The sequence below is a fragment of the Anopheles coluzzii genome, chromosome 3 (genome assembly GCF_943734685.1).
Source record: "Anopheles coluzzii chromosome 3, AcolN3, whole genome shotgun sequence".
Classification (NCBI taxonomy): Eukaryota; Metazoa; Arthropoda; class Insecta; order Diptera; family Culicidae; genus Anopheles; species Anopheles coluzzii.
In genome coordinates, this window is record NC_064671.1 from 74,101,946 (window position 1) to 74,119,532 (window position 17,587).

The 17,587-nt window shown below is 39.8% G+C and overlaps 2 protein-coding genes and 2 non-coding genes across 4 annotated transcripts in view; 2 read left to right on the plus strand and 2 right to left on the minus strand.

Annotated features, from left to right (window-relative positions):
* Window positions 1-17,587, plus strand: part of LOC120956633 (uncharacterized) — a 59,597-nt gene that overhangs the window by 35,830 nt on the left and 6,180 nt on the right. The window contains exons 3-4 of the mRNA XM_049608994.1: window positions 2,127-2,851; window positions 11,183-12,535. Of these exons, the coding sequence (XP_049464951.1) occupies window positions 2,127-2,851; window positions 11,183-12,535 (2,078 nt within the window). The remainder of the gene's footprint in view (window positions 1-2,126; window positions 2,852-11,182; window positions 12,536-17,587) is intronic.
* LOC125907511 (SET and MYND domain-containing protein 4-like) lies at window positions 10,716-13,086 on the plus strand. Its single transcript, XM_049610239.1, has 2 exons — window positions 10,716-12,535; window positions 12,599-13,086. Exons 1-2 carry the CDS (start codon window positions 11,055-11,057, stop codon window positions 12,963-12,965), a joined length of 1,848 nt encoding a protein of 615 aa, XP_049466196.1. The 5' UTR covers window positions 10,716-11,054; the 3' UTR covers window positions 12,966-13,086.
* On the minus strand, window positions 13,630-13,701 carry Trnah-gug (transfer RNA histidin (anticodon GUG)). Its single transcript has one exon. It is a non-coding gene; the product is annotated as a tRNA-His (tRNA).
* Window positions 14,056-14,128, minus strand: Trnav-aac (transfer RNA valine (anticodon AAC)). Its single transcript has one exon. It is a non-coding gene; the product is annotated as a tRNA-Val (tRNA).

Consider the following 17,587-nt stretch of genomic DNA (forward strand, 5'->3'; position numbering starts at 1 on the left):
GAACATGATTGGCTTCATTTGCGGATATGAATACGTAATGGAGTGTTGTGGAATGGAAAATAGTGGATTATTTCGCCGCAGTTATCATGGAGAAACATAACAAATGAATCCATAAACATGCATGACTGTGTGCTATGTTGTAAAAAATGGAAAATATAAATTGATTCTTCTCTAATTTATTCATTACTATTGAAAAGACTTTAAAGTAAACCTCAAAGGTTAAGAAATCTGTTCCTCAAAAGAGGTTTCCTTACAGAAAGGCTTCACGCTCACACTTTCTGCAAACACACGTGTGACGAAAACTTTCTAGTCCGAACCTCCCCTTATCCTTATCTCCTTATCCTTCCTGTATTGGTCACGTTGTTTGGTCTTATGAAACATTCAATCCACAGATTCGTAGAACCGTTCTCATCCTCCTGTGTTTGCTTGCTGGAACACAACTTCACCAACACCAAGCTACAGCATCAACTTTTGTGCAACTTTCATTCTCTCAATCTCGACCTCAAGTCAACCGATGAGCGACCAGATTATTGGGAAACTAGAAACAATCGGAAAAGCGGTACAAAGTTTCATTGTTTCATACATTTATAATCATCCGGAATGAAATAGGGAACGGAAATTGATGCATCGGTTGTTTGTTATTTGAAATTTGTTTGATTTTGAGATGTTTGATTGCGAGAAAATAGAACTTTATTTCCGTATTACTTATTTATTTAAGGAAAATCAGGTCCAAAGTTTTCCCATTTTTCCATTTCCATAAGGCATTTTGAAGCCGTATAAACCTCCAACGCGATTTACAAAAGCGATTTTATTTGCAGGAAATCAACGCCATAATTACCCAAAGAAGGAGATTGCATTAATTACATCATAAGGCTTCCGCACGATACTTGTTGCAAGAAAAATCCTACTTTACCTTTAACGAAATTTTCCAAAAACTCAAACAAACGTGATTCGGTACATTAAAAGATATTGGAGCAGCAAAAAACATTCTCTTCATCGGTGCCAGTCGTGTTTTTTAAGCGGAAACCCTCAGCATATTTAACGAGAACCCAAAGACAACAATAACTCGCTGCTAATTAACGCTATTTGCATGGGCACAGTCCGGAAGAATCCGTGAAAAAGACAGCTTCGTTACTCGACAGACAGTTGAACGAATGGAAATTACGCGAATTTACGTTGGAGTTGCGGCATATTGCATGATTTATGAACCTCTGCATCCATCTGTAGGAACAACTCCGCATTCAGACCTATTTGCATGACCCTTTATGAATCGGGAAATGCTCCGTGACGGAAAGTTTTGTGCTAAATAAATATCATCTACTGATTCCATTTGTGTTGGAATATGTTTTACTAATCAATGGCGAATAATTGCGGCCTTCCATGCTTTACAATCGTTCGCACAATCAGGCAAATAAATTATTCCTAATCGTCCATTGCCAGTCGCCGATGAGAACCGATAATAGTTGGCAGCATTTCAATGAGTTATTATTTACTCAATTATTTCCATAAACAATCGAAAAGGTTAGAAGAGTGTTCGTTTTGACAATGGTGTATGTTCAATTCACACACTATTATTATGCACCCTACATTTATTGGAAAACTCTTCAACCATGTTCAAATCCCTCAGAGTCTGCTCTTCTACAAACGACTCTTCCTGGAAGGACATTTTTCCAAAGGGGCGTTGCCAGACGATGGACCAATCAGTGCTCTGTTCTCTTCGGAGGGTACGGAAAAAGGACTCAAACAGAAGCAAACTTGATGGCTCTCACAGCTGTTCAAACTAAGATGAGATTCCATCGCACTTAGTGAGAGTCTCTTCCATGCTGACGGGTTACGTTTGCTACATTTGCTGTTTGTTTGCGGTTGGATTTAGATATTCTACAGGCTGATGATATATTCCAATAGAGATTCATTCCAATCACTCCATTTCCCGACGGCATTCATAGTCTTTAGCCAGTTGTTGTGAATAATATTGTTTGTGTTTCAGATCTCCAGCGTTAGAGCTTCCTGATTCTCACCAGTTGTCCGACACAACGTCCTGTTTAGAGGTATGCAACCTTCTCTTATCATATTTACTACTTCAATCACCGATCTGTTTATCATTTCAATCCCTTTTTACCCTTCAGGAGATGGAAGTACCACGCGACATGTTCGAGGAACCCAACGACAGTTTGAACAAGAATGACGTTCCCATTTCACCTCCAGACAACTGCTCCAGGGATTCTAGTCTGCGTCACAAACAACTCCACACTGACAACAACAACCTCCAGCCGAGGGACGAAAGGCCTTTCCGGTGTGCCATCTGTCCCAAGGCGTTCCGACTTTCCTCCACACTGTCCGCGCACAAGAAGCTGCACGACCAAAGAGGACCCAGTCTACGGTGTGAGACGTGTGGACGAGCCTTCACGCAACCCAGCGCTCTCTCCAGCCATCGACTGTTGCATCGATCGGATCGGCCACACAGCTGCAGCCTCTGTGGCAAGCAGTTCGTTCGGCTGCATGCCCTCAAGACACACGTGCTTAGTCACGCGAACGAACGACCCTACGAGTGTGACCAGTGTGGAAAAGCTTTTACCGAAAAGCACGTGCTCGTACGCCATCGCAAGACGCACAGTAACGAGCGACCCCATGAATGTGCCGTTTGCTCGAAGGCCTTCAAGGAGCGGTATGACCTGCTGCGCCACACGCTCATTCACAGTGGACTGCGGCCGCACAAGTGTCCCGATTGCTCCAAAACCTTCGTCCAATCCAATGCACTGGTTAAACATCGAAAGTGTCACGAACGGGAACGCACCGTTGGCCATCATCAGTTGAACGCAGCTTCCTTTGCTTTAACTATGGTCGAAACTACGTGTTGCTAAGTGGAACAGTGACGCAGTGAGAGAAGCAACAAGTGGATATGTTGATTTGCAGAGTGTAAATAGAAACGTGTTTGAGTAAATGTTATTGTGAGTGTCTTTGGAACAGCCTTCAGAGGAAGTGTCCAGTTAAATAAAGTGTGTATATATTCACCGATATGCTTCTGAGGCATCTTAATAATGGTTTCATATGGAGTATTGAATTGACGAACTACGAAAATGAATGTTTTTCCTGTTTCAGTGACACTTAGGTCGCGTAGTACAGTCGTCAACTCGTACGACTGAACAACATGCCCGTCATGGGTTCGATCCCCAAATAGACCGTGCCGCCATACGTAGGATTGACTATCCTGCTATGGGGGGAAATCAATTAGTCACTGAAAGCCAAAGCCCACTAATGGTACAGGCAGGCCTTGACCGACAACGGTTGTTGAGCCAAAGAAGAAGAAGTGACACTATTGAACAAAGTCACTTTACATTCGCTCACTAAATTACCTACGCAAACAACTGATGTCACCCCAAACCAAAAGGGACGTTGTTGCTCCATTCCACAATGCCCCACAGTCCCAGAGGAAGGTTTTGTTGGAACCACACTGCGAAGGCTACTCCTGGCCCAGCGTGGTTCCGCTCATTGTTAAGTAAACATTTTGAAGAGGCAGATTGTCGTGCAAAGAAATTACCTTTAATATGTTTGCACAGGAAAGTACAATGCCAATAGTTACGGAGATTGAGAAGAGAATCTTGACATGCTCTTTCCCACCGCTGCTTCAAGTCACGGCGGTGGCAGCATTTGAGATGCTTTCTATTTTCAGGATTTAAAAAGGATTTACATCTCAGGCGCTTTCAACACATTTTAGTGTTTGTGGCTTATACCGTGGCCATGGTACGAAAAAAGGCTCTTTGGCAATAGAAGCAAATCAACGACGGATTATTTTTGGAAATGGTTTTTGCCTTCAGCTATGACTGACTTTTTTTTATTTCACGCAGATTGCATCGCACAAAAAAAGACGTTGTTATTTTTCCATATTTCCCAAATTATGCATGCAAAACGATCCACACCGGAAGTGTTTTTTTAGGACATGATAGAAAAAAATCGGAAGGCAATAGGAAACCGAAAGTGGGTGTTCTTAAAAAAGCCATTTTTTATGCAGTTAATGGTGATTTTTTCTGCTTGTTTGCTTCATCCAATGTTTTATCGATTTGCACACAATATGGAAATATTTTATCGGGGATTTTTTTCATCACATTCAGCCCTTTTCACAAGAAAAGTTCGAATTATTATAACCATTTTCCTAAAAGACGCATTCTTCTCTATCAAGACACTCTGGCTTTGAAAGAATAATTCGAATAACTTGCTGAACCATTTCTACCATCTTTGATCCTACACCGTATCTCCCATCATTCCACATTTCCTCTTACCAGCTCTGCGCCATTTGCAAAATATATGCATGTTTGAAACACGTTTGAATCATGAAAATGGCATAACGAATCTCGTGACAAAATGATTTGTGATGCGACTGTTGAGCGATGATTTCAATTTGCTCCGAAAATAGTCATGGCGATTCAGAATACGGAGCTACAGAGACACGACGGTAAACCATGTCGAACGTGCTTAAATCCATTCGGGCGTGGCATATAATCCTCGGCGCTTTCGTCAAACATCAAACCCTTCGTTATCATCATTACACTCAATTATGCTGTAACTTTGACCGGGGAATACTAGGGGAATAGAACGTTGAACATTGTAATTGAAACCTTTGCCAGGGTTAGCGGCCCTTTTTCATGCCTTTTTGATTGGTGTGGTTCTCCCTAGACCGAAATAGATGAGTTTTGCACGTAAAATAATTAATGGAGCCAGAAAACAAACCATCCTCATCTCATAAAATGGGGCAATGACAACATCGAGAGTTAAGCTCCAAACAATTCCACGCAAAAGAGGCCAACTCATTGTTCTGTGCACTAATATCTTAATTAATATTGACATTTTAAACGCGATTTGTCCTAAGTAGACCATTTCTGATAATAATTGACTTCATTTTTTATGGTATCACATACACACGGAGACTCTAAGAAGTAATAAATACCTTGTGAAACCTATATTCCGGCGTACATTTGCTAGAACAGAGATGCTTATCGAAATATCACAACCTTCATTTCCATCACATCCAAACCACTCACCCTTTTCTAACACCATCAAATGACGAGAAGGAAATGCAAAAGTACTTTTTTCAGCTTACGTGACGACCACAACACCACGGAGAAGTAGGCCACGTGCATGGATGGTTACGATTAGCCGGTCCCTGTGTGGGTTTGTTTTTGTCACTTTGATTTGGCGTTAAAGAGCTTACTGATTCCGGATCAGACGGGGAGGCGTACAGACTTCGGGGTGTGTTTCTCATATTGTGACACATTGTACATTGCCGCCGGTAGTTGCTGGTATTAACAAAATACACCGTGATGCTGAGTGAGGTGATAAATTGAAGTGTGGGAATTAATTTACTTACTGATTTTTAACTTAAGTGATTGCCTTAGCACCCTTTTCCGACTATTGGTTACCGTTTCATGACACTGAAGAACACAAATTAAGCTCTGTTCAAAATTTCACTGACTCCTTTGCTTCGATCAATGTCTTCAGTCCCACAAACAGCAAACAAGCAAAACCTTAGTGTGCCTTCTGGACCAACGGAAATCTCCAGAACCACGCCACGGCCTACTCAAACACACTCTCGTAGCCCGGGATTATGTTTCCACTATTTACACATCAATTAATTCCCATTATGACTTCTTTCGATTGCTTGCCAGAAGCAGCCTAAAGGACCCTGCCATGATCCTGTCCCTTTGCCATTCTTTGAAGGAGAAAGTGCGCCTCCGAAATGAACAACAGCTGAACCAACTCTTGCCTGAAGTGGTTGCCGCAGATTGCTTCCCACAAAGGTACTTCTGGCCCGAAAATTGATTCTTCATAGACACCTTTCCTTTTGGGACATATTCGTCCTCCGTTGATCTTTTTATTGCATTGCTTGTGGTTGCACAATGTGGTTCAATGTATGATGATTGTTACATTACAGACACCTGGCCATGGCTCGGGGTGAATTTCATTCAACTTCTGGATTAACGTTGAATTGCAAACCATGAAATTAAATATTCGTTCAACAACATGGATTAACCTTCATTTCTTTAACCACCTACCCGGGTATGTTTTGCTTATTCTTTTTATTATAACTTTTTACTGGGTTATCGAATCGATCCAAAAAAATTAGAATGCCTATGGAAACATGTTTTAAAAGAGTGGTGAAAAATTCAGAATTTCTCAATTTTTTTAAATGTGCTTTAAAAAATAAAATCAACTTTTACCCCTTACTTCTATAACCACCTACCCGTGTAGGTAATACATACAATAAAGGATTTTGGTTTGAATTAGTCGCTAATTTTGTAATGATATGTATAGCAATGCATGTAGTTATATTTATAGAATCTATTCCAAAAGTTTTCTAGCTCTTAATTTTCTTCTAAAGTCACATAGAATAAATGATTGCCCCGACAGTCGGGAAGACATGGCGGTGTATTAGTGTCAGTTGAACTAATTGCTATGCATTCAATTTATGTAACTAAAAGCCATACTTCATAAATTTATAACATGAAAACTAGTATTGTTATTATAGCTGCATAGAAAAAGTTGAAAAATACATTTTTTGACCAATAAAAATACAAATTCCCTTATAAAATGTATTACCTACACGGGTAGGTGGTCATAAAGATGAGGGTGTATTTTTGGTCATAGAAACGAAGGTTAAGAAACAATAATGCAAGAAATGGCTTTATCTTTGTAAACCTCAAAAAAATCAAAACAGAAAAAATCTTGATTTGAAACGAATGTAAACAATGCAATGCATATGCAAACACCACGGTTTTTCTATTAGAATTGATATTCATACTTACTTGCAGTTTTCAAGCGGGACATTGTTATCAGATTGCTTTCAGCAACAATTTATTTACTTAACCGTATTAATACACGATGCGCAATCTCAGATTGCGCATATATTCGTTTTATCAAAACATATGTCATTTCGCGTAGCCAACCCTGAGCTATAAACGTCATTTCCATACAATTTCAGATTGCGCCAAGATTGCGCATAAATTTTCAAGATTATATGTCCGAGATATATACATATTTTTTGACAGATAAATATATCAAACCGATCCGTTTGACAGATAAATATATGCGCAATCTGAGATTGCGCATCGTCTATTGTTACGGTAATGGTCAATTTTTCACCCATATGTTTACTCGATTTCAGGCACCAACTTCTGGTTTGTTTACTCGATCGACGCGCTTCGCTAGAATTTTGTGGAGTGGTTTGACGTTTTGCTTCAGTGGCACATTCCATCGATGACGTCATATTGGGAGGCATTCAAGCTCCCCATGTAACGTTTTTTTTGCAACTTCCCAAAGGCGAATCATTTGGTGCAAGGCCACGGAGCCACACCTGTACAAGAAGTTATTAGGCGCAAAGCCACGGGAGTGACAAAATGCAGTTTTTTTTTGCAAAACGTGAGCTTGTGTCACTTTTTTAAGCTTTGTCACAATTTCGTAACCTAGCAGCCAGGAAAAAAAGTTGACAAAAGTTGATAAAAAGTGACAACATTTGACGTTCGCGAAAAAGCGTAAACAAACAGCTATTTGGCGCAGTTGTGACCCATTGCTTTGATAATAATGCTAAAATGCATGTTTCTAATTGATGTATGCATCTATTTAGTACTTCTTAAACAACATATCGATGATATTAAGATGTTTGAGCCTTTTGTCGTTTTTGTGTATATTTTTGGTGCGGCCACGAGAAAAGCTCATTTTTGCAGTTGACAAGCAATTTGGACAAACTTGAAATTTTTTCAACATTTTGTCACCTCCGTGGCCACGCGCCGATTCATATCACCACTTTGTATTTTGTTGTGTCCGTACAAATTAAACATGAGACGGTGTGTACGGCACAAACAGAATATGTATATTTTATCACTACTCTTTGGGATCGTTATACAATAACACGTAATAAATAATAACGCATACACACACGCAATGCGGGGAGAGGACGACTGGTCCTGCTCGCGCCGCGATCCTCACTGAGGACGTCACAGGATGACAGCCCTGCTGTCAACAGTGAGCCCTCAGGAAGAGGCAGCGGTCTGTCCACAACATATTTATTAAAATATATGTTTATATGTTAGCCGTTTCGTAAACCTTTTGCATCTTCTTCATCTCATGACTTTTTACACGATGTTGGTTTTTATATGAAATTTTGTGAGCTAGAAATAATATAATATTTTTTTCAAAAAAAATCATACAACGAATAATTCTTCTTCATTTTGCAATGTCGCTAATCTGGTTTTTACAAAATAATTTAACGATCGTTTGTTTGACCCTTGTTAAACCGTCTTGTGTACGACCAAAAAACTTTACGTAATCGTACAACCGCCTACCCGGGTAGGCCATACATTTTGTATGGATCAATTATGTTTTTCGTGGTTAACAGCGTATATCTTTTGAATTACTTGTTAGATTGGAATGAAAACTATCTTATAGGTTCATAATAATGTTTTATAACATATCGTAGGAAAATTTGAATTTTAAAAATCCTATCAATATTTTTTTCAATCAAAAATATGTGCTAACTCTACCACCATAACTGGCCAGGACCCATCCCAAGCGCCACAGATTAAGCTTAAACGACTGGAAAATTGAATATCCATAGAAAAAAATGAAAGCCCCACAGCTTCATTGGTTTGATCAATATATGGCGCATTACAACTCATCATTATATTGCTATCCTATTCTTGCAATGTGTTTCGACAAGTTTCATCTAATTATGACCTATATAGCCTTCTCATTTTCTGAGCAAAAACCCATATGAATGGTCGTGTGGTCAGATACGTGGGTATCAACACCAACGACCATTACTCAAATCTCACTTGCTTCAGGTGCTTGTGGTTTCGGTTGGAGTTTAGTATTTAAACAATCGTATCGCCGTTCTAGTTCTAGCGATGTATAACTTCAATGCGAAACCATACAACAGTACAGAGGAAATGAGAAAGCTCTCCTCCAAGCGATGAAGCTCAACTGGTTGGGGTATCCCACCAACAGAGAGCGCCACCAGCTTTTCCGCTATTTTTAGAATGCATGAGTCGTTTGCCGTCTGCTAAACGAAGTCTTTCTATATTCCGTTTAGGTAGAGAACTTGAGTCGTTTAGAAGCCGTTTAGTGGTCGTTTAGTGGATTTGTGGCACTTGGGATGTTTTAAGTGGATGATTAGTCTTTTTCTATGTTTTACTTACGTTTCTTTCAAAAGTTATATACATTTTTCAATGGTTTTGCTTGTTGTATAAAAATATATGTTGACGATCTATAAAATACAGTGGAGCGCCGTTTATCCGGGCTTCTCGGGACTTGACCTCGCCCGGATAAGCGAAAAACACGGATAATGAGTCAAATGATATATTTTATCACCAATTCCTGGTTGTTTTTTGGAAATTTTTCCGACTTTTTGATAAAAATAATACAGTTTTTATTAACTTCATGTTTTTCGAAAGAGAATTTTTAAAATTTACCATGAATTATAGTGTTTTTTGTTATGACAATGTGCTATTATAACCGCTTTTTCAAATATCCTCCTCATAACGCAATGTCACTTTTGTATTGAACTGTCATTTCTCAACAGCACGGATAAACGGAAAGCCGGATAAAAGGTACCCGGATAAACGGCACTCCACTGTATGCTCATGATGTTTTATTAAAAACCGGCTCCGACCGGCTCCAGACAACTTCGGAACCTCCTCCACTCCAACCCAACGGAGCCGGCTCCACACCCACGGCTCCGAAGCTGAATCCGCTCCAGTTACTCCGAAACCGACTCCGCACCAACGACTCCGCGCTCACGGCCCTGGAGGCAGTTTTTGCAGACCGGCTTTTTTTTACCAAAAAAATCATGTTCAATAAAGTTTCAATCGGGAAGATCCATAATTAGCTGAGTAAATAATGTTGAAAGGAATCTATACAAAAATCGATAAGTGTTGAACATTGTTCAACAATCACACAATCACATCGGGTGTTAGCTTCTACACTTGCGAGAATATAGATTCGTTTTTTACGCTATCATACAATGCCGTCCCTATTGAAACGTTAGTCCAGAGCCGTTGGTCCGAAGCCGTTGATTCACCGCCGGCTCCGGAGCCATTGATTCCTCGCCAGCTCCGGGGCTGTTGATGCGGACCCAGCTCCGGAGCTGTTGGTGTGGATCCAGCTCTGGAGCCGTGGGTGCCGAGCCGACTTCGGAGCCATTGGTGCGCTTCAAAACACCTATCCCTATTCGGCAGTAACACTATGACAAAAGTATGAATGTGTGTGTTAACTTCCAGCCAATTCTATTCTTGTAGTGGTTAGTATCATTTTAAAAGAGATTATTTCAGTGTTAAATTCAAAATATTGTTACACTGTAATACAACATTTGAAACAAAAAAAAGACATAAGTATCCTCTCAAAACATGTGGCAAGGCCGGTTGGGGTGTTGGAGTTGCAGCACATTTTTGATTGAAAAAATATTCATAGGATTTGTAAAATTCTAATTTTACAACGATATGTTATAAAACATTATTGTGACCATATAAGACAATTTTAATTCAAATCTAAGTAATTCAAAATATATACGCATTTAACCATGAAAAACATGATTCTTCCATACAAAATGTATGGCCTACATGGGTAAATTATTTATATACACTTAAATAATTTAAAAAAATATTTAAACATTTTTGATATTTTTTATTATTTGCACTTGGGCAGAAAACATCTTTTCTGAGGCATTTTTAAAATTTGATGTCGATACGATTTTTTAATCCAAAGTTATTTTGAAATAAAGATGCGAAACATACCCGGGTAGGCGGTTGTACACATGACGGTTAACGTTGCTGTTCAGATTGTCTACTGGGTGTGCGGATCGGATCGCGCAGCTTTCCAAACGTCAACGAATAATTCCACCACAAAGAACATTCTTTTGTGCGAGTTCAAAGAAACGTGTTCGATTCGCATGCTTCATGAGGAACAGAACGCTTGAGTGATTAAGCAATTTTCAATTACTAAACAGAGTGCATTTGTCTTATTTAGTGGCAGTATTCAGTTTGCTTTGTTTGCCTTCTGTTGGCTAAAGAATGGAGGAAGCTATTGCGGCATTTCATGAAGGCATGGACACGTTTTACGAACCACAGTCTGTGACATGTACAGCAAAAAATAAGCGTGTGTTGTTTGCAAAAATGTACGATACTTTCCTTAAACCCAGTATATTACAAGCAAAACTTAACAATCTAAGTGCTAAAGAAACCATCGAGTTCCTGGTCCCCAAAATTCTAGATTGGATTCGTAACAATTCCGTTCGTGAACAATTGAACTTGCGCAACGATTTAAAGGACAATACCAAAGCAGCTCAGCTACGGTCCGAAGGAAATAAAATGTTTCACCCGAACGTGAAACGCTACATCGAGGCCATCAAGCTGTACAATGAGAGCATCGCCTTTTCCGAAAAAGGATCGACAGATAGGGCATTGGCCTATGCAAATCGCTCAAACATTTGTCTGAAGATGCAACGCTATGAAGACTGTCTGAAGAACATTCGGCTTGCTCGTGAGTCAAACTATTCTGGAGAAAAGTTGAATCAACGCGAAAAAGATGCCAAAAATGCTTTGGCAAAGGCTCGGAACAAGAATGCTTCATCGAGCAAGTTTTCTCCGGATGTGGTGGAAGAGCCCGAGCTAAGCTATCCGGCCAAGGAGAATGCGCCGCAAGTTGCCAACTGTCTGGAACTGCGCAAAAACGAAGAATATGGACGGCATGTGGTGACCACTCGTAAGCTGAAGGTAGGCGATGTCGTGATGATCGAAAGGCCGTTCGTTACCGTGCTGAAGGATTCGTTCCGATATGTTCGATGTGATTTTTGCCATGGCGAACGACCATTCACATTGATTCCATGCGAAGGATGTACCGCGGCCATGTACTGTTCGGAGGAATGTCTGAGTAAAGCGTACAACAACTATCATCGATATGATTGCGGGCTTTTACGAGACTTGTATGAAGATTTCGAAGAAGTTTCCTTGATTGATATTCGCATGATAGCCATTGCGATCACAACCTTCGATAATAACCCAGAGGCATTGAAGGATCATCTCGATGCACTGGATGAATCCAATGTTAACGGGTTTACGATGGATTGGAATAAAGCAACGCAACAAGACATTTTCAACACGGTGCACGTGTTAACCACTAATCAAGAACGGCGACACAGCATGTTTGTTGCAATGTTCATCTTCAATGCTACCATCCTACATACCCTTGTTCTGGAAAGAACAGAGCTGGGACCGGTGTGCGAAGCAAACCCTGCAACAAACAAGTTTTTACTAGATTTGATCCTGCGATATATGCAAATCGTGAATTGTAACAGAAAATTGTTGTCCTTTAATGCGTACAAGGTGAAGGAATACGTGGCTGAATCATTTGCAGTGGGTTGCTACCCATTGATTAGCATGCTGAATCATTCCTGTGCTCCCAACGTGAAACGCATCACTTTGCGCGATGGGCGGTGTGCCGTTTTTGTCATCCGTCCAGTTCTTGAAGGAAGTCAACTGTTCGATAGCTATGAGTAAGTGAAATCAATAGAAGAAATGGACACTCTTCATCATACTAATAATGTCATTTGTTTCAGAGCGGGTCATACATTGCATGAACGAGAAATGAGGCAATCAATGTTGTCATTCACGTACAGCTTCCGATGCACGTGTGAAGCATGTACGTTCAATTATCCTACTTTGAAAGTTCTTCTGGAAGGTAGTGATGTAATCAATTCTGAAAACAAGACAAAACATTTGTACTACAATCGGATGCTCAGTTCTCATGAGGATAAGAAAGTGCGCAAAATTATGGCAGAACTGCGGTCTTTTCTGAATGAAACACCAAAATTGTATCCTGAGAGTGAAGTCTGCTTTACACAGGTAGAGTTTGTACGGTCTCTTCAAGTACTGTACAACCAAACATCTGAAAATGCGGAGTATTGGAAACACTGCAAACCGTAGCTAATATTCCCAGAAAAATGTGTGAGGTTCTGAGTACAACTGAGTTAATTTCCTTACGTATATGGTTAGCGCGAATTTTTACACATTTGATGTTCGTTCAATATGCCCATGAATTCGATATGATGATAATAAACTGAATTTTTCTTTTTGATAAATAACAACAAATTAACATTTACTGAGGATTGATATTCCTTCTGAAACTTTAACGTTTCATAGATGCACTAGCGAAATAAATCAAATAAATGATCTCACACGATGTGAAGTGAAGAATCGCTTTTCTTAAACGGTTCCTGTTATCTAAACGAAATATCACTCTACGATCACGTGAGTTCCCGTGGGAAATTAAAAACTTCTCGGGATAAGGAGTACATCTGTTTCGTGTATTGACTCGGATACCTCTTTAATCGTTAATGTGATGATGGATGGAAGTATATCTTTATCGGAGTATCCTGATTGTCTTGAAAAGCACGAGTGATCATTTATAGGGTAGCAAAAAAGCGATAGCATTTGTGTTGTAATAGGGATTGGAGATAACTAGGAATTGGCTTGGTATAAATATGATAAAAAGCTTTTTCCTCATCACCGACTTCCGTGACAGTGTCGTCCTTGGGAAGAGGAGATTAACCAGTTGAAATCCATCTTATTCTTTCTTCCACTGTGACACTGCCGTGACCAGGATTCAAACCTGGGTTACTACGGCCACAACGTAGGGTCCTAACCACTAGACGATCACGGCTACAGACGGTGACTGCAAAGTTTCTTACACGAAGAGCTGAAGTTTCAATTCAAATCGATGGCTTTACTGGCCATGCAGTGGGGAAAGCATCGACTGGCCAACTGAAGAGAAAGTACGACAAAGAAACAGAGCGAAGCGTATTTAACAATACGATCGAATCTCCATTCCAGGGCGGGGTGAACCAAAGCAATGTAGAGAAACGAGATCAGAAAGGTAAGCATGGTAAAAATACATCCAAAATGTTATGCCTCTGTCCTCTACCATCATTATCAATGAATACTACAAGTTTAGTGAAGATTTGTTCAGTAAAAGTAGAATTTATTTAGAGCAACGGATGGGATTGGATGATAAAAATGTTTCCGCCCGGGATTGAACCGGGGGCCTTCCGCGTGTTAGGCGGATGTGATAACCACTACACCACGGAAACTTGCATCTGTTGTTCTCTATGTATTTGTGAGGTTTAGACAAAGCTTAACATCGATTGTTAGATGATAAAATTCAGTCTTTTGCTCTAGCTCAAAGATCGGTCATGTAAAACAAATCGAAACTGTTTCACCATCGTACGCAAATGGCAACCAGAACATACGCAAATGAAGCATGTTTCGCATGACAGCATGTGCTTGGAAAACGAAATGGAAATATAAATAAATTAACACATCATTCCATAATACCTTTAGCCGTTTCAACAAACGACGAACGTGGCCCAACCCGAAGGCCAATCCGCGGTACAGGTGAATGATTATTGATTATGTTCATGACTCATTAGGGTAATTGAATCCTTTGGCTGAGCTCCATACACTGCATCGACGTTGGTGGGAATGCTCTCTGAGTATTGGTTATTACTTTCTACGGTGATTTATGCAGTCAAACAATCCTGCCAACAAAACCATGGCGTCACATCCATTTAATTCACTCGCGAGCAGGAATCCACTTCCCAAATTAATTGTAAACATGCCGATTGTTAGCGAGATTGCGTCGTTTTAAAGGATTTCTCTCCATATATTCCATGATGCACAACACATAACGAAACACCCTTTTTGCCCAAACCGACTACGTTTAATCAATTTTGCCTCTTTGCTGGGAGGTTTTTGTTATATTGCGCTCCCTCGGCACCGATTGGCGATAGAAAAACAACTGCGAGGCAGTTTAAATTTAATTATAAACTGTTGTTTTTCTTCATCCTTGTGCAACCAAAAGCACACGCGGACTCTCACTCGGACCCGAGCCACATCGATGGAGGGATGAGAGAACCGTCATTCGTTACGGTGGAATGTGCCTTGCGGCCATATTGCACAACCAGACGATACGGCTGCCACATCCGGCGTTACAAAAACACGCAACCCAGCTCATGTCGATGTTTGTCTTAATCTTTCACGGTACCATGCCGGCTTTGCAGGGTGAATTGTGTTTGCTATTAGCCGTTGAATGGATAATTCCACGAGGATAGCAAAAAAACCTCCAAAACACGTCGGATGAGTGATTTTTACATGAATATTCACCACCAATACAATCGATCGATACCCACACACAATCGCTCAATTTGACAACGATACTCATCAGTTGAAGCGATTTGTAACGCCTCCGCCATTTTATCCTCTGCCCGATATCTCACTAATCGGTTAATAAGGTTTTGCCAAATACATAAACTACCTTCTATCGCCAGTCTCGTCCCTCTAAAACCAACCATGAGTCCTCTCCCAAGGTTCTGTATGTGCATTTATTTATTTATTTATTTATTTATTTATTTATTTATTTATTTAAATCAAAGTTATCGGGCAGTATGCCTAAATAACTTAATGCTTACAGTGTACAAGTTTAAATTATGGCCCTAGAACTAACTTGAATATGCTGACGCAGCTGACTAACGGATTGATTGAAATCTGCTGATAACCCTAACCTATTATACACATCAATCATTTTGAGCAGTGGATCATTGGCACCAAAACCAGTCGATCTAAAAGGGCTTCTTAGTAGCTCTCTACTTCTAAGACCTCTAGAGGGAGTAGAAAAGCAAATAAAATTTAAAATGTCAGGTGCATCAAAATCTCCAATTAATAATTTATGCATGAAAGTTATCTGAGCCGTAGTTCTCCTATGCTGTAAAGTCTCTAAGCCAAATAGTAAACACCGAACATTATACGAAGGACGTGGAATTTGGTTTGACCAGGGAAGACGATGAAACATAACACGTGTGATTTTTTTCTGAATTTTTTCAATTTTATCTATGTATGTGATTTGATGGGGACACCAAACTACACTGGCAAATTCCAGGATGGGACGGACTAGAGAACAGTATAATGTTTTTAAACTGAAAGGATCTTTAAAGTCGGCCGAGACACGTAAAACAAATCCTAACAGTTTAAGAGCTTTAGTGACGATAGTTTGATAATGGCTAGATAAACTAAGCTTACTGTCTAAAATAACTCCTAAGTCCCGAACCTGAGAAAAACGTGGAACGCTGTCTTCATTGATTTTGTAGTTATAAATAATAGGATTTTTTTTCTTTGAGAATGTTATACAACTACATTTGCTAACATTAAGTAACATTTCATTATTAAAACACCATGCAGAAAAATAGTTTCACGAGTCTTGTAACATTTCACAGTCGTCAGAATATTTAACAGGTAGGAACATTTTTAGATCGTCAGCATATAATAACAATTTAACATGAGGAATAGCAAACACGACATCGTTAATAAATATAATAAATAGTAAAGGTCCTAATATACTCCCTTGAGGAACACCAGATAAATTATGGAATGTGGCAGATAAACTAGTTCCTATCTTAACGTTAATGCAACGATCAGTTAAATAACTTCTTAACCACTCAACAACATTTGTGTGAACACCATACTTTGATAATTTAGATAGCAATAGAAAGTGGTTGACCTTGTCAAAAGCAGCGCAGAAGTCAGTATAAATGACGTCAACCTGTAAGCCCTTGTCAATATAGGAGTGGCAAAAGTTAAGTAAGTATATTAGATTGGTCTCAATCGATCGTTTCGGCATAAAGCCATGTTGAACATTAGAAATTAATGGTGAAAAGGCTTGGAGCATATGACGAGACATTATCTTTTCAAACAGTTTACTGCACGCACATAACATAGAAATTCCTCTATAATTGCACACATTACTTTTGTCAGATTTTTTATAAACAGGAAACATCCACGATGATTTCCAAAGACGCGGGAAGCATTTCGATTGCAAGGATTTGTTGAATAGTTTGGTCAGTATGGGAATGAGAGCAGCCTTGCAATTAATGAGAATTGCGCTGGGAATATTGTCAGGCCCAGGTGCGTAGGAAAGCTTCAACAACGAAATAGCAGATTCCACCTCATCATCGTTGATTAGTGGTGTGCATAAATTAACCTCATCATTTATGAAGGATAAAGCCGATGTTGAGTTAGACGGAACCGAGGAATTGTTGGTGTACACAGAAGAGAAATATGAGGCAAATGCATTGCAAAACTCTTCATCTCCGGTAATGGTATTTCCCTCAAACTGCATCGAGGAAGGAAGTCGTCCACAGGATTCCTTATCTTTAGCAAATTTCCAGAATGATGTGGGATGTCTTTTGATATTGATTTCAATTTTCCTGACGTAGTTGGCGTAGGCGGTTCGGTTCAGCTGCTTATATATTTTTGAGGCGCGAGCAAAATTTATTTGATTAGTGCTGTTTTTTAGTCGATGCAGTTTTTTAAGGGCCCGTGATCTTCGACGTTTAGCCAAACGTAGTGCAGAATTGGTCCATGGTGGATGAGCACGAACATTAAACCGTGGGATGAATTGTTCATACAGTTCATTCATTTGAGAAGAAAATTCAGCCACACTGTCGTTGATGTCGTCATAGTCAGCGATAGAGTCCCAGTTGATTTGGTTAAGTGCA

What these genes read in the sequence shown, in the direction of transcription:
- LOC125907511 (XM_049610239.1), top strand. Translation starts at nt 11,055, where the DNA reads ATGGAGGAAGCTATTGCGGCATTTCATGAAGGCATGGACACGTTTTAC. An exon ending in CAACTGTTCGATAGCTATGA is followed by an intron (nt 12,536 to 12,598) that starts GTAAGTGAAATC and finishes CATTTGTTTCAG; the next exon opens with AGCGGGTCATACATTGCATG.